The sequence below is a fragment of the Podarcis filfolensis genome (genome assembly GCF_964270895.1).
Source record: "Podarcis filfolensis genome assembly, chromosome: 5".
Classification (NCBI taxonomy): domain Eukaryota; kingdom Metazoa; phylum Chordata; class Lepidosauria; order Squamata; family Lacertidae; genus Podarcis; species Podarcis filfolensis.
The window spans coordinates 73,218,975-73,236,378 of NC_139608.1; the positions used below are offsets into that span (position 1 = coordinate 73,218,975).

At 41.6% G+C, this 17,404-nt stretch overlaps 1 protein-coding gene across 8 annotated transcripts in view; it reads left to right on the forward strand.

Moving 5' to 3' along the window:
* The window catches only part of RHOBTB1 (Rho related BTB domain containing 1), a 62,942-nt gene extending 45,538 nt beyond the window's left edge, over nt 1–17,404 (forward strand). For all 8 annotated transcript variants that reach the window (XM_083614475.1, XM_083614473.1, XM_083614474.1 and 5 more), the window contains 5 exons: nt 963–1,081; nt 9,226–9,376; nt 10,081–10,169; nt 11,300–11,405; nt 13,557–17,404. In XM_083614475.1, the coding sequence (XP_083470601.1) occupies nt 963–1,081; nt 9,226–9,376; nt 10,081–10,169; nt 11,300–11,405; nt 13,557–13,726 (635 nt within the window). In that variant the 3' untranslated portion in view covers nt 13,727–17,404. The remainder of the gene's footprint in view (nt 1–962; nt 1,082–9,225; nt 9,377–10,080; nt 10,170–11,299; nt 11,406–13,556) is intronic.

Here is a 17,404-nt window from a genome sequence, read left to right on the forward strand (position 1 = left end):
CTCGGCCCTCCAGTTGTTTTGGGACTACAACTCCCAACATCCCTAGCTAACAGGACCAGTGGTCAGGGATGATGGGAGTTGTAGTCCCAAAGCATCAGGAGGGCCGAGTTTGCCTATGCCTGCACTAGAGCAACAGGGCTCCCCCCCCAATCTTAGGGTGTGGCTCTTAAATCAGTTTAATTTAATGTAGTCAAAACCATTAGTCTGCACAAGAAAAAGTAGAAATAACTAGAGGTCCATAGCAAAGATTTGGCTGCCTAGTTCAAATCAATACGAACCTGCGTCTAGGAATTAAAGTTGCTTATGTACATCCTGTTTCATACTTATGCAGGCAGACTGATTCATTAATATTTTTCTCTATAGCCCATTCCTAAGAACTAACATAACCAGGAATCAAGAACCTGAGAAGCAACCTTACACGGAGTCAAAGCATTACTCTATTTATATCAGAAACTGTGTGCACTGACTGGCAGGAGCTCTCCAGGGTTTCAAACAGGGATTTTGGGTCAGCCCTAAGTGGGAATGTTTGGTATCTTGGAAAGAATGTACACCACCAACCACTGAGCTATGCTCCTTAATTCTGAGACATGCATCCTCTTGGGTGAATTGCATGAAGTATACAATGGAATATTGTCAGATTCTGGGTGCTGCCTGTATTCACATAAACAAACGAATCGTGTCTGAGTGGACGAGTTTAAACTGCTTCCATTTGTGTATATGAAGCCTTCAGAGGCCAGACTTCCAAAAAGCCTCCTCTGCAGGCCCAGGTTTTAATGGTCATCTGTGTCTCACTTAGAAATAATTATTATGTGCCCTTTTGGATGCATTTGCAGTAATATCCGTGAGAGAGAGAGCTCTGTAACGCCCTCCTCCAGTTTCTGTAACGCCCTCCTCCAGTTGTATTTGGCTCCAAGCACTTTCCACCATAGGTTATGGTTCTGTTTCTCTGATCCCATTGGCAGATGTGACGTTTAAGCTGGAAGATGGAAACATTAATGCTCACAAGCCACTACTGATCTGTAGCTGTGAATGGATGTCTGCAATGTTTGGAGGATCGTTCATTGAAAGCTCAAACACTGAGGTACTTGTTCTCTTTGATGTGTAGCCTCAATAATGTGCCATAAGCTTTACCCTTTGGGTTGATAAATTGCAGTGGTTTAAACAAAGGGGACATTTTGCTGGAGTTTGTCATCACTAGCCCAGAGAGCATTTTCAAAATGTGTTAGGTTCTAAGTGACTCCTTTCTCAAGAAATTTCAGTCGTTATGGTAATTTCTCTCTCTCTCTCGTTTCCTAAATTTGAATTTTAAAGTAAATTAAATGTTGGTGTCCCTGCACTGTTGTTGTGTATAAGAAGATCGCTTTAGATGAACTTTGGTGGGAGGAACTAGAAGAACAGGAAAACTCTTCAAGCCACTTTTCTGGGGGGGTCACAGATAGAAGTGCCCTGGATGAAATTTGGTCTCCTGGCAGTATCGTCTGGCTTCCTGATTTTTAACCCAAAGTGTGTGATCGGCATTTCTGGCAATAGGATTTTCCAGCAGGCCTTCTCTGGAGAATAGGAGTTTTGCCCCTCCTTCCCTGACTCTGTTATCAAAGCAGACATTCTGAAAGTCTCAATTGCTAAGTAGCGCATTATATCTTCAAATGGAATCATTGTGACATCTTGAACGGGTTCTAAATCTAGGCTACAAAATAAATGCATGTTGTATCATTCATGAAAATCACACCTAAACAATAGCTTTTTCTCTGCCAAGTACACACCCGCAGGGGCCTGATCTTATTGGAAACATAATTAAATATCAAGCAAACTGCCTCATTTAGAGGAAGGGTCTCTTTCCATCCATATGTTAATCCCATCCCTTCTGGGTTATTTTAGGTATTTGTCTGCAACCCCAGAGTCGTCCGCAACTGGACCTAATGGTCAGGGGTCTCTTTACCTTTATACCACCTTTCAATGTGGTTTGCATCATAAAACAAATTAAAATAATAAAATACAAATTCAACAGTGTAACAATTCAGTCAAAAAACCATCAGTGAAATTATTTTTTAAAAACAGCAGCAGTAATAGAATTACGCATAAAAGCCCAGCGCAGTCTCAAATTAATTACCATACTTTTCTGTGGTTTTTTTTTACTAAAAAAAATGTTAAACGGGGGGCATAGTCTTATGCACGGGGGCAATCTCCCCCCATTTTATTAATTTTGAGTTTCCAAAAAATAGGGGGTGTCTTATATATGGGGGCGTGTTATACACAGAAAAATACGGTACTTAAAAGTAGATGTAAACAACCAGAGGCCATTAAAAAAAACAATCAATGAAAGAGCCAAGTTTACTTCCTGTGGGAGGAAGCTCCATAATGGTGGGGCCACCACTGAGAAGCCCTGTCTCTTACACCCAGCCCAGCAACCTAGCAGACCTTACTGGCAGGCTGACAAGCAAGCCCATCTTAAGAATCAGGCAGGCTCAGATCAGTGCAGATGGTCCTTCAAATAACCTAGCCATAAGCTATTTAGGGCTTGAAAGGAAACAAAACTTGAAACTGTGCTCAAAGGAGCACTGACAACCAGTGTTGTTGGCACCTGTCTGTCTCAAAAGACAATGGAGTGTGCCTCGGGAGGTGAAGCCAAACAGCTGCTTTAGCAGCATTGAAGTGACCTCCTCAAGGTCAGGTCCTGGGCTGCCCATATGATAAGAGACACACACCCCCTTGGCATCGCTGATATGGTCCGAAGCAAAGCAAAGCAATACGTAGGGTTTACTCCTTAACCCTCTCTTCTCCCAAAGATATCCCACAAGGCAGCAGAGGTTTAGGGTCAGTCTTCCTTCTCCTAGATGGGCTGCCTTCCCAGAGTGACAAGCCCCATCTGCCCCTTGCTTCCCTCTACAGCATGGGCAGAAACGGCCACCGCAACTGCAAGCTGGGGTAACTCGGTCAGTGGAGCATAAGAGTCTTAACCTCAGGGTCCCAGGTTCAAGACCCACCCTTGGCAAAAAAAAATTCCTGCATTGCAGTTGGTTGGACTAGATGACCCTTGTGGTCCCTTCCAGGTCTACAGATTCTATGATTCTGTGCTACAGAGCAAATGCCGCAGAGCAGTTTTGTGATAAAGTTGCCTTCGGTATGGTGCTGGCCAGACCTTAACCAGAATTCTAAATAAAAACCTACTACAGTCTTAAATTATTATTTTTTAAAGGAGATCCTTGAGACACCTCCATTCTTAAAGTGAAGAATACTCATTATCTACACTGCTATGAAGTATCATCTGGAATGCTAAAGTGCTAGTGGCAACACGGAAAGAGACTATTGGTTTTGTGTCATATTTATGCTTTTAAATAAGAAGGGCAGATCGGCTCATCCCAGCCTGATTAGTTTTTGTTGAAACTCAGATGCTTGGGACAGCTTCCTAATTATTTATCACATTTTAACGATAGCAGCTTTGCTTTCTGCTTGAGTATTGAGGGAGGCATCCACATCAAGGGGAAAAGATATCCCTTAGCAATGCTGTGGCTTAGCTTTCTTTCTCTTTCTCTTCTTTTTTTTTCCTTTTTTGTATTTAATATTCTGGAAGTCTGTGTTCTACTTTAAATTTTTTCTCATTACTTTTAAAACAGCAGTAAGCATAATTCCCTCCCCAGAGGCACACTCAGCAGGTGGCTCATTAAAAATACATACCTTGATTTTTTAGTAAGCAGCTCTCCTGCAACAAGAACATATATTCATTTTCTACAATCTGCTTCCTAATTATAAACCCTAATAGCTCGTGTTCTTCTTGGTAACCTTAAAATATTAATTGCAAAGACTTGGATTTCTGAAGCACATAAAGCACCGCAACTGAGATCTTTAAGTTCAAAAGTACAAGCGCAGCCATGGAAATGTACGCGGAAATAGTTGGTTCCAAGATGTGTATTGCACGTAGAGACTGAGGCAATTTGACATAAATATAATGAGCTGCTTCTAATTTATTTATTGTTTTGAAATTCTGCAGGGAGAACAGGTTATTTGCAGCAATAACTCATGCATTCACACTTAGTCCTTGCAACAGACACCGACGAAAATATCTCCAGTTTTCAAATTTAATCCACCTAAATCTAAGCCTCTGTGAGAGATGCTGGGTCTTTGCCCTCCCCTAGTGGCAGCTAGAAACCGCGCTTGCCTTTTAAGAACAGTGGATTCTAAATGTTACTATTATTATTTTGCAACTGAGCTTGAATGGATTCTGCATTTATTTAGCATCATATTAGCTAAATTTCACTGGAGGAAAACAAGGTGACGGTTGCTGCACTTTTTGCAATAGTTACTTTCGCTAGCCAACCCCCAAGAACAGCTCCTGCTCAAAATGCCTCTGGAACACCTGTGGGTTGCTTTCATAGGTATATTGTGTGGCTTTGGAGATTGGCTAGTATTAGTTTGCCTCCTGTTCAGTGCCTAGCTGTTAGCTTCACTCCCTGTCAAGAAATCCACCAGCTTCCATTTGGCAGCAATGCCTCCAGTGTTTACTTTAAGGTGGCTCGGGGTTTCCCTGAGGCGTGCTGAATATAGTTGCACTTAACTGAGGATGTCCAAAGTGGGAAGGGGAGCTCCACCCTAACTTTTAATGTTCCTAGGACTGGATCTGGGGCCTCGGCTATACAGTGTCAAATAAAACGTTTAACTGTGCTTTAAGTGCAATATACAATGTGACAGTAGATGGCGATGGTGAGCCTTATGGAAAATTCAATGTATTTTTTTAAAAAAGAATTTTCAGAATGGTTTTTCTATGTGTGTAGATTTCACCCAGGTTTGAGGGTGCTCTTGGCAAAGTACCCTATTTGGACCTCCTTCCATCCATGTGGGTTGGCCCGCTTGAGATTCATGGAGAACTTATTTCACACTATGGCACAGTTGTGGGCTTTTCTTGTTTCGTTTTTAGCTGTAGGAGATGGCAAAGCTTCTGAGAGCCATGTTGGTTTTTTTCCTGGCACCCATCATCCCACCTCTTCAATCCCCACTCTGATGTAGTACCAGTTCACTGTGGGGAAAACACAATGGTGGCCACTAAAGAGAAATCTTCCAGGGTGAGAGCTTTGAAGAGGCAAGTTTCCGTGAGGTGTACCCTGTTGGTGCCGTGACAGGAACCCAAGGTTGCTTCATGCTGACACTAGATTTGCATGTGCCTGTCAAGGACATGAGGCAAAATGGCAACCCCATCCCCTTGCAGTCAGAATAATGCTGAAGACTCTGTAGCCTTTACCTTGTTTATTTGACAGTGGAACTGTATCTTATTATTTCTTGGGAGGGCTGTTGCTTCTTTATAGCCGCTCACCTATAAAGGAAGCTGTGTGCAAGCATGTACTTAACTCCTCCCTTTTCTTTTCAGTTGAAAAAACAAAACAAAAAACAGTCAAAGCTTGCAAGTATAGATGTGGAAGAAATTTAATTGAGTTCACATTTAAAGGCAAATCTACCAAATTCACACTTTGTAAACACATTTAAAGGCAAACCTACCAAATTCACACTTTGGAAACAATACACAAACCAGGAAACAGCCATCTTTTGAAATTTGCACTTCTCTGAATGTTACAGCGCAATTGTGCAGCCAACTAATGTTTACCAAAAAATGCACTTACTGAGGTAAAGTGTGCATAAAAATGCATACATGTGTGAAAAAAATAACATACAAAAATGCATTATATAAGGCAGCATTGCCTTCCAAAAATGTGTACATTGTACAAAATTGGATATTAAAAATTGTGTATATTAGGAGAAATTTGCACTAAAATGCTGGTGAATGATCGGGCGGAGCTTTTTTTTAATAAAAAAACCACAATCTGATGTGAAGAACTGAACTGGAAGAAACTGAAACTGACAGATTCCCTACTTGCGAGTCAAGACTTCCTTCTTTGGCAGTATTTGTTTTGGCCATGTAATTCTGGATATGCCTCTCTTCTTGTACAACACTGGAATAGAGAGCAGCAATACATACTGATGAAATGCGAGGACGCTAACGAGAAGTAGTTGGCACAACTCTCACACTGAAATTTGAACAAGGTTGTTTCCTATTCCTCACTGTTTCTTTCTGAGTCTCACAGAGTTTACAGGGCGGGTGAGGAAGAGACTAGATGACTCTTCCCTGAAAACTGTTTGCATGCACAAAAAAGGCTGAAGTACAGGGAAAGTATTTGAATATTTTTTAAAAAATGTGGCCTTAGGAATTACATTTTTAATTACATTTAGCTGCGAAGGTAAGACAAAATAACCAGAGTTAATCAGGTTTTGCTAGGCCTTTTGGGTTGCAATGAAAGTTTTATCTACTTCCTGAGGATACAATTTGAAATTAATCCTGTGATGAACATAGGGTTTATTCTGATTCTTCAGAAATTTGTGCTCTTTGACATTCAGGGCCATTTAACATGTTATAGAAAAGGTGGAGGCTGGGATTGACCACATCTTGATGATGATGTTTAAAGCCTATTTTCCTGTCAGAAAGTATATAGTAATTGTCCCTCAGCAGTGCAACATCTGTTTAAGGGAGCTGTTGGTCTTGGTCTTTGTAGCTCAGTCCTTTAACCACACATTAGTAGGACCACTCCCTCTCACATTTGATCATGCCCTCTCTTTTTTTGGAGGAAAACTGTAATAATGAAAAGTACCTCTGTCTGTTATGAGGAACAGTTGAGGGAATGGGGTAGGTTTAGCCTGGTAAAGAGGAGACTGAGAGGAGATATGATAGCCATCTTCAAATATCTAAAGGGCTGTCACATGGAGGATGGAACAAGCTTGTTTTCTCCTGCTCCAGAGGCTAGGATCCAAACCAAATGATTCGAGTTACAAGGAAGGAGATTCTGACATCAGGAAGAACTTTCTGATGCTCAGAGCTGTTCAACAGTGGAATGCAGTCCCTCATAAGGGGATGGACTCTCCTTCCTTGGGTGTTTTTAAGCAGAGGTTATATGGCCATCTGTCATGGATGATCTAGTTGAGATTCCTGCATTGCAGGCAGTTGTACTGGATGACCCCCAAGGTCCCTTCTGACTCTACAATTATCCAGCTGGGAGAGCTTTCCCATCACCGTGGGCAAGGGCAACTTGCTTTCCTCACATTTTCACGAAAATGTGTGCATCTGAACCCCAAGTGGCTTAGTTGGTAGGAAGGGGTAGGAGATGGAGCAACAGTCCCTTAAGAATGTCACTAAGTCATTCCAAAATACAATTCCAAATGGAACAAACATTTTTAAAAAATCAATAATGGCAGGATATGAGGGAGAAAGGAAGAATGGGAAGGTATGGCAAAGAAAACAACAACAGTGCTGATGAACCAATGCAGGCACTTCTCATTAGTGAGTAGGAGGTCTCTGTGAGCTGTGAGGAATACCCAGGTATCTCGTGAATGGTGCCTTTGGGTGGTCAAGGAGGGTGACAGATATTCAAGGGTACCATGTTGCCTATTTGTCAAGTTCAGCCATGAGGAGCAGCTGGATAGGCTCGATCAGTTGGGACAGACCCACATATTATCTTTAAACAACAACAACACACCCTTTTTAAAGCCCCAAACATATATTTCAGAGCATGTGCTGCACTACCTTTCTGTAATTTAATGAGACCTGTTGGAGTTCTGTGAGGAATTTAATGAATGAATTAGAGAGTGCCCTGAGGCTTCCTTTCTTTATGTAGGGGCAGGTAATTCCAGTGTGCTTCAGTGTTGTGCTATAGTAGGATGACTCAGTTTGTCCTAGTGCAGAGGGGCATGACAACACTCTGCTTTTTAAAAGAGATCTCCAGATGCACTTATGCACAGCTGGTGTTCTGGCCATTCTTTCTTCCAGACCTGGAGTGAAGTGTGTCTCCAAGTTTAATTCAGAAAAATTGATGTGTCTCAAGTATCGGAAGTTTGGAAAACACTGCTATATTTATACCGTTGGGGGAGTAGGTTGGCCTCTTTCTGCATTACTGCCAAAGGGCTCTCATCCCATAGCCATAATCACTTTTTATTTGGGAAAGAAAGTTGTTGGAAGCGCTAAGGGAGTGTTTGTAGCAGCAAACACGGAGTTACTGAAAGCAATTGTCCTAGGAAAGGTAATACTGCTAGGTGCTGAAAAATAATCAGCAGCCCAGAGAGCATCTCTGAATTATTTTTAGCTGCTCGGTGTTTATATTAAGAACAAGAATGAGCTAATGCAGAGGCAAAGTCCAAAAATGACAATGTGAAGTGCCCTTGACATTGTATATATTGTGCCTATTATTTTTCTTCACCTGATATATGTAGGGTTTTTTCCCCTTCAGGAGTTCGGCTCATGATGCATGTACATTCATCCTTGCTTGTGCGTGCATGTGTGCATGCACAAACACATGTGCATGATCAAGCTGAAGTTAAGGACTTTTAAGTTGTTTGATTTTGTTGGGGAAGATTTTGTTGTCCATGGCTTAACCTGCAGCTCTCTGTGGAGAGCCTTCATCCTAAGGGGTCAATCTATGCCAACTTGGTCCTTTACAAGACATTAGCAAAACAGCCGCCCGGAATGGAAACCAGTGCATCTGTGGTACACAAATAGTTCAGTATCTAATTTGAACTACCCCATCTGCAAGGACATTCCCACTTGATACGTTGCTGTGCAAAACAGATGGTGATGACCTGCTGAAAATAAAATGTCCGCTGTTCTTTTAGTTTAACAACACAGAAGCTGAGCAGTGCTTTTATTTGGTTAACTATGAGGGGTTCATTTGTTTTACTATGAGGGCCTCTTACAGATCTCCAAGTATCCCTGTTTTCCAGGGACAGTCCCAGATATAGAAGCTGTCCTGGTTTCTGATTTGACCCCGGGAAGTCACATTTTTCCTTAGGACGTTCCTATTTTCATTGGAGAAATGTTGGAGGGTATGGAGTTATGTGACCCCCCATGAGCTAAGGAGATAAGTAACCATACAACCTCTAGAAGACATCTGAAGGCAGCCCTGCATAGGGATTTTGTTATGTTTAATTTTTTTATGTTTTTATATAAGTTGGAAGCTGCCCAGAGTGGTTGGACAGCCCAGTCAGATGAGTGGGGTATAAATAATAAAATTATTATTCTGCAACAAGACATTCTTGTTTTCAACCTTTTTCTCTGGTTTTATAAAAACATTGCAGAGTTGCATTTGGGGGGAAATAGCAACAGCCATATGGCCCAAGTGTTTTATCCTTGAGTAGATCATCTCCCAGCTCTGAGCGTTTTAAAAATACCTTTCCCCCCCCACACCCCTCCCTCAGGTTGTTCTTCCCAATATAAACAAGACTTCCATGCAAGCAGTTCTGGATTATCTGTACACCAAGCAACTATCATCCAGTCAGGAGTTGGATATGCTTGAATTAATTGCACTGGCAAACAGATTTTGCCTCCCACACTTGGTTGCGCTTGCAGGTAAGGTTTCTCTCTCTTTACAGGTGTCGCCTTCAGCTTCCTGCCAATGATGTTGAAATTGTCAGCTGTTGTTTTTTTCCACGATCTTTGGGCAAAAACAGACACGCAGTGTTTCTTCCTAAAATCAAACTGCAGTACATATTTTCAGTTAGAAAAACATAATTGCTTCCTCCACTCTTTTTCTGGGCTGAGTTAATTTAGCCCACATTCTTGTGTATGCTTAAGCTACTAAACACAAATAAGTGTCTGCAATTCATAATGCCCATTAGGCAAATTGATTACTCTTAATTGAAAGAGCATGAACACTAAAGTTTCCATTGCAAATTCCTGTTTTAAGGGTCTAATAATGGAGCTTGGGCAATTTTAAATTAATCCAGTTCAAGCAAGTATTGCATAAAAGAGCAGCCCAAGTTACTTTTACTGCTCTAATCTGATGGTTAATTATTTTGTTAGTGATATGATGATAGTTAATTCCAATAATTGCTTATTTCCTCCCCCCGCCCTCCAATTGTTTCAAAGAGAAGTGGCTGGAAGCAAGATTGTTCCATGACTTTAAAAAAAGAAATCTATGTCAGCCCAAATAGTAGTATTGTTTTTCCTTGGGCTGTCTTGCAGTGGATGAAAGGCTGTTGAAACAGGGGCTGGAGGGAGCTAGATTTATTCTGCACAATAAACTGGTTTGTGTTTCTCTTCAACCCCAACAGAGCAGCATGCTGTGCAGGAGCTTACCAAAACATCAGTGAGTGGTGTTAGCATAGATGGAGATGTGCTGTACGATTTGGAAATAGCCCAGGTTAGTATAATATATTATCTGTGGTCACATGGGGGGAGGGGAGGAATTCCCTGATGATGAATGTATAATGCTTGGATGGTTGCTGTTTCCCAAGGATCAAAAGAATATTTCAATTTTTAGAAAGCCTCTGTGATGATAACCATGGTTACTGAGAATTGATACCTTCCCACCAACCTGCTATTTCTTTAGGAAAGTCAGCACATCATCTTAGGAGACACATGTCCCCAAACCTGTGTTTGCTGAGATAATGCGTGGGTGGGGCCACCATAGGAGAGAATGAGAGTGGTGCTTAACTGGTGCTTAACTCTTTCCCTGTCGACTGATTCACCCCTACAAATGCACACTCAGGCATTTCCCTCTCTCCCAAAATTTGGTCTTAATTCTGGTCTTGGGAGACCAGCAAACACTGAATAAATACCATGGGGTTCCTGGCGGTCTGCTGCCTCGGTACTTCGTTTTCATTGACAAGCTGGAATCATAAGAATCTGCCTTAACACTGAGTCATAGTATCATAGAATTGTGGAGTTGGAAGGCGCTGCATCACACCGTTTATTCATGTTAAGATTATGGTCTAACTAAGGCCCCAGGATCCTTTTCACAGGTGCTGCTGTCAAGCCAGATGTCCCACATTCTATAGTTGTGCATCTGATTGTTCCTACCTAAGTGTAGAACCTTACATTCTACAGTCAGGTCATTGGTACATCTAGCTCAGTAAGGCCTACTCTGACTGGCAGTGACCAGGATTTCAGACCAGGGTCTCTCCCAGTCTTACTTGAAGATGCCTGAGACATTTTGCATGCAAAGCAGATGTTCTGTCACTCAGCTTCAGCCCTTCCCCAGCAGCTTTTTCAATTAATTTCTGATTGTGAATCCATCTGCAACCCTGACTCAAAGTAGTCAGCTCTGCTCTGGATCCCAACTTTTTTTGGGGGGAGAGGGGTGCTGTTGCACTTTTGGTTTTTAGCCCTGCTGGTTCCATAGTACTGTATCTGTGGCTTTGTCAGTTTTTGTCACGTGCCACTGTGATGTCTCAATCCCTGAGTAATTCTCCCTTGCCTTTAACTTCAGAATTGTTCCACACACTGACCGTTAACTCTACAGAATATAAATTTGGTTCTCTTCTTTTCCAGTTCCACAACGCTAACCAGCTGGCAGCTTGGTGCTTGCACTATATCTGCACCAACTACAACAGTGTTTGTTCCAAATTCCGAAAGGAAATCAAAACAAAATCTCCTGGTAAGGCCGTTTAGCAAGCTTTCTCTGCCTTTTCTTCCAACCTTTGTACATCTGTCTTCTCTCTATTCTAAAGCTGGGGAGGAGGGGGGCTACAAATCAAGTAAATTTACATGCTCATACATGCATTTTTGCATTGTTTCATTTGGCTCCCAAGACCCAGGTTTTCATTGAGCTTTTGGCAAGGTTTGGGTTGGCAGAGAACAATGGGAAGGGAAGGGAGTCTCCATGGTGTTGCCATCTAACTATCCAGACACAGGACACCTTGAAATTTTCCAGTGCAGTGGGAAACAGTAGGAGCAACCTCAGCACCTCATGCCCATTCATTTTCATCCTCTCCCCCCACACCTTTAACATGAAATCCTTCTCACCACATTAGGTGAGATAGGGACCAAGCATAAAGACTAGGAGGCGACAGGTAGGAGCCTCATCTACCATATCTCTCCCTGCATCAGGAGCCATGCCCAGAGTTCTGTTTACCTGTATCAGGCATCCTGCTGCCGTGTGTGATCCTTTGGTTTTAAGATAATCTAGGCCTGGCTGAATTGACCAAAGTTTGAATTCAAGTTGGAAGGTTGCAAAAAGTGAATGACGGCAGGAAGTGAATCGGAGGTGAAGTTTGTCAGAGATGGAACAGAGGTTTAAGAAAGGGCAGACAAGCATATATTAATTTGGGGAGGTGTTTACAATTAGTTACACTGTAGCCTGAAATCCCAAACTTTTGTTACTTGGTGGTCTTTGTGGCTTTCACAAAAGACGTTATGGATATGGCTTCAGAAGACAACCCTACTTGTCAAGGGTCTGCAAACTTTTTCAGCAGGGGGCCAGTCCACTGTCTCTCAGACCTTGTGGGGAGCAGGACTATATTTGGGGTGGGGGGATGAACGAATTCCTATGCCCCACAAATAACCCAGAGATGCATTTTAAATAAAAGCACACATTCTACTCATGTAAAAACATGCTGATTCCCGGACCGTCCGCGGGCCAGATTTAGAAGGTGTTTGGGCCGATCTGGCCCCTGGGCCTTAGTTTGCCTACCTATTTACTAGAGATTGAGATGCATGTGATTTTCATTGATAGCACTGCTCTCCTCCCCATGTAGTAGTAGTTACATGAGAATAATATTGCTTTCTACTTAGCCTAGCCTATGGATTTGAAAGGAGTTGGTTTTGCTCCATTAGCTAAGGGAAAAAATATCTTGATATGCATTGGATTTGTTTTGAACTTCCTCTTTTTTATTTGATCGTTAATACTTTGCATTATAAATATTGACAGTACTGTTTAAACATCAGGCAACCTGCCTAGAAGCTTATTCAGTGTGGCAGCAGAATCATACCTGGCCATCATTCCCTGAGCGGTGGCTTCCTCTGGAACCATCCCACTTCTACTTACTGGATATAACATCAAAGCAGTATATGCATGCATAGGCTCAATAATCCCTTATATTTATCACTAATATCTGGGGTTATGGATCACAGGTAGACATTAGATTCTTCACACATGTCACTTGTATCATGGGCTGCTTAGCCCATGTATTACCTCCTAAGAGGATTTTTATTTTTTGCTGCGCTGCTAAAATTCACCATTTTCTTTTTTAAAAAATCAGACTTGTCTCACAATTTGTCTGACATCAGAACAGAGCTTATTATGTATTGCTGTTGTGTGTGTACTTCTTTTATTTCTGCAGCATCTCTTAATCATTGCAGAGTTCGAATTTCTATTTTTAAGCTATTGTATTCTAGCGTTTTATGTTGCATCGTAAATACAGTTTGCAAATACCTATTTTTTCAATTTCCCTATTATCTGAAAATGCAAAACTAGAGAGAGGAGAGCTTAGTTCTCCATCACAGATTTGGAATTACACATATTACCAGTCATGTACCATGAGAACTAGAAGCATGACATATTTATTTGAAAAATGAAGCCTGAGATTTTCCTGGATTTTTGCACAAGATTTCAGATTCTGGTATGTAGAAGTAGCAGTCCTGGATATACTACTGGGTTGTATCCAACATAGCTCTAAGTAACTACTTTTCTTAACTGTCTTGATGCCATAAAAACTAATTTCTAACTATTAGCAGAATTAAAATGTTGTCCTAGTTACAGAATTCATTAGTTATTTGGGGACTTCTTTGTTGTTGTTTTTTAATACAGATAATCAGGAATATTTTGAGAGGCACCGCTGGCCTCCTGTGTGGTACCTTAAGGAGGAAGATCATTTCCAGCGTGTTAAAAAGGAAAGAGAAAAGGAAGACATTGCACTGAATAAACATCATTCAAAACGAAAGTGGTGCTTCTGGAATTCCTCCACAGTTGTTGTCTGAGAAAAGGAGAGGCAAACCTATCAATAGAGTGGCTTGGAGGACATTTCTTTAGAGGAAGTCTTATCATGAAGGAGAGCACCTCAGTCCACTGAGAACCATTCTTGCACCAGATGCCATTGAAGTAAATGGGAGATCATTTCAATGGTGCTTCCACCGAAGTTTCTGGTGGGTTGTGAAGAAGATGTTTGGGGCACTTGTTTTTATTCCACCTGTGTGCATTTATCATCTCTAAGGTCAACAAGCACAAGCTCACCTGAAGCGGGTGTGAAACTGCTCCTTAAAATGTCAAACGTTTGTATTTTTGTTTGTTTGCTTATAAGCTAAAATACTGTATAAAATCAGTATTGGTTTTCTTTTTCTTTCTTTTTTTATACAAACCGACAACAAATCCCAGCAACTGATATTTCAGTCTCCAAAGTGGACAGTATTTTTATACAGTTGTGTATGTATGTGAAGGTCTTTATTTCAGCATTGTTCTTTCACAGACCACAGTTATTGTGGAACTCTTTGATTTAGACTATGTTTCTTTTGTTTCCCCTCTTGCAAGTACAATGAAATATGATGAACATCTCTGACAAACCTCCTTGGCTTAAATTGCCATCCTAGCAACAAACCAACTCTTGCTAGGCAACTGGCTTCCCCCCCCCCCCACCCCCAATTCTTTCCAAACACTATGTATTCACAACAATTAGATCCTTATTCTTTCTGAAGTAATGGGATGTAACATGATCCAGTGACAACAAAGTTATACAGAATTTATATCTTTTTTCCCCCCAGCTGAAGAATATGAAGTGTAATTTACCTTTTCAGCTGCACCCGATGTATTTTCAGTATTTGCCATGTAAGGGCAGAATGCAACAGCCGTGTGAAATTTAATACTTCCTCTTTTATGTGTTCCATGGCTTTCAATGTCTTTATTTTCAAAAGGACCATTTTAAAATAATTAGAAGACCTCGTTACGCTTATGTCTTTATCCACTGCAGATTTCCTAGGGACCTAAACCTAAAGGCAGTAAGACTTTTAGTTAATTACTTGGTTTGTTTCTTCATAGATGGCTACGCCTTTTAAAGAAATATCTGTATATTTAAAACTGTTTGCTTGCTTGTTGACTATTCACATGTTAAGTAAGGGCTGTGGAGGTAAGTTGATCCCTTCCGTTATATTCATATAGGAGCAACCCACCCACCGATTCACTATCAATGGTATTCTGGCCCAAATAATCTCCGAGCACCGAAACAGACATGATGGCAGCGTGGGCAAACTGCTTGCCTCTGTAAGATGTTCCATGTGCATCATCAGGCATCAATGCGCTTTGAGCTGGTCCATCCAGGTGTAGAGTTTGCACCCCAGAGGTCTGTGGTGGATACACCACAACTGTGCCACCTGTAACAAAAGAAGGGTTTTTGCAGGTACCACCAGTCAGGCTTATTACCCATGGCTGCTGTCATGTCACTAAGGTGTACAAGTATGTCTTGCCTTTTTAAATATGCTGCAAAAGATATCCCAGGAAAAGCTCCCTTTCCCCCCAAAAAAAATTTTATTAAAAGTTTTCACAATACAATAAAATTATATCTAGAACTAATGAAGTAAAAACAGAGAGAGAGAAAAGAGAAATGACAAAAAACTTTTTTGTTTTAATAATGCATGCACAGCCCCACACCAAGCTTACAACGCTTTGAGGCTTTTCTGCATCAAGTCTTAATATTTTAGCAGTAAACTAGATAATTCCTTTCCAAAAGAGCCAGTATAGTATAATGGGTGATGTGCTGGACTTAGGAGGCTTGAGGTCAAATCCCTGTTCAGCTGTGAAGCTTACTTCTATGATCTTGCAGCCATCACGCTCTCTCTCTCTCTCTCTCTCTCAGCCTAACCTACCTTACAGAGTTGCTGCGGGGATAAAATGCAACATGCACTCCATCTGGATGCATAGCAACTGGATAGCTCAGTTGGTTAGAGTGTGGCACTGATAACGCCAAGGTTGCAGGTTTGATCCCCGTACAGGACAGCTGCATGTTCCTGCATTGCAGGGGGTTGGACTACACAATCCTCAGGGTCCCTTTCAACTAAACAATCCTATGATTCTATGATCTCTGTCTTCTGAGCTACTTGGGGGAAGGATAGCATAAGAGAGCTTTTAAAGACTGCCTTTCAAGCAGGGGAACATTCACAGCCAGCAACTGATTCCTCTTCCCACCTGCCTTGGTTTATGCACCTAAACGATGGACTCTTAAAATTGTTTTCCACTCACAGCAGTTTTGGTTTGAAGCCTGGCCCATCACTTTCCTTCCCTTATCTTTGGCAATGGCCCCACTGGCAGTGATGCTAATGTTCAATAGTAAATGCACTACTATATATTATACAGTGGGATTTCATTTTGTGTGTGAAGTGTTTGAGATCTAGCCTAGATGTTACTTTGGTGCCCCAGCTGTTTCCAACCATGTGGAAGAGCAGCATGCTGGGAGTTTTCTAACCCCCGCATTGGCCACCAATTAATATGGAGAATTAGGGAGGGAAATAAATATTTAGGAGGCGAGTATTGCAGACTGGAGGCGAGTGAACACTATGAGCAAGCAGAGTGGATGGAGGTGGCATCTTAGCATGCCCTGAACTCTGCCACAGAAGGTAGATGTGGTTAGAGCTATGAGCATTGTGCTTAGGTCAGGGGTGGGGTGGGAGCAGTGGCAGAAGCTTCTCCAGTCAAGCTTATCAACTGCGTTTTCTTGGTTTCCTTTGTTCTCTCCTGCAGGTGCCTCAACATGCCCTTTGGAAGAGCTGTCCATTTTCTGTTCCTACTAACCCAACCTTGAGTCCAAACCAGGTTGCTAAGGACAGGAAAAGTGGCAAAGCCCACCCAACTTTCCAAAATAATCCAGGTTCTGGGTGATAGATGAAGGTAGAACCTCTGGCGAGGACAGTAAGAAATATGTTTCAGTGTAGAAGTTAAAAGACCAGCTCCATTTACCCAAAAGGAATATCGTTGCACTCTGATAAAGGGCTATGAAGCAAAAAATGACTGCAAGCTGGATGGTATAAACTGATGGTCAGCAGTAGAGGGTTCATCATTAGCAAAACCACCGTTGCTGAGGCTCGAATTTCATGTGAAAGGAGCAGACCTGTTATTTTAAGCTTGGGTCCGTGAGGGCCTCCTTTGTAATGCAAAAGGAGTACCCTAACTGCAACCAGTTGTATCCAATATTAGGTAGTGATGGGGGTGGGGGGGAGGTCCTATGGAGAGAGAGAAGGGACAAAGTACACAAGAGGCACAAGGTGAGAGAGCTTAGCTCCCTTTACCTGTGAAGCAGTTGATACTTTCTATATGCATGGGTTGGGGGCAGATCATGATTTAGTCAAATGGGTCTGTGCCATTCTGTGTAGATTGAGCCTGAATTATATTAGGTTATATGTTTTGCTAAGTATTACTATTACTAGAGTTTTACAAAACCAAAGCTTCTCTATGATTGTAATCTTGCCAAACTGACATGGACATGCATAAATGAACCAGGGGTATATGCAATAATAACCAGCTGTATTAGTTATCAGCTACTGTAACCAAGTGGCTGGTTCATTTGGTTTAATTCTGCCTTTGGCCTTTAATCTTGGTGGGGGGTTCTTTTTGTTTTATTTTGCAAAAAACAAACAAAAAAACAACCTCAATAAAAAAAATTGTTTAGCTATAAA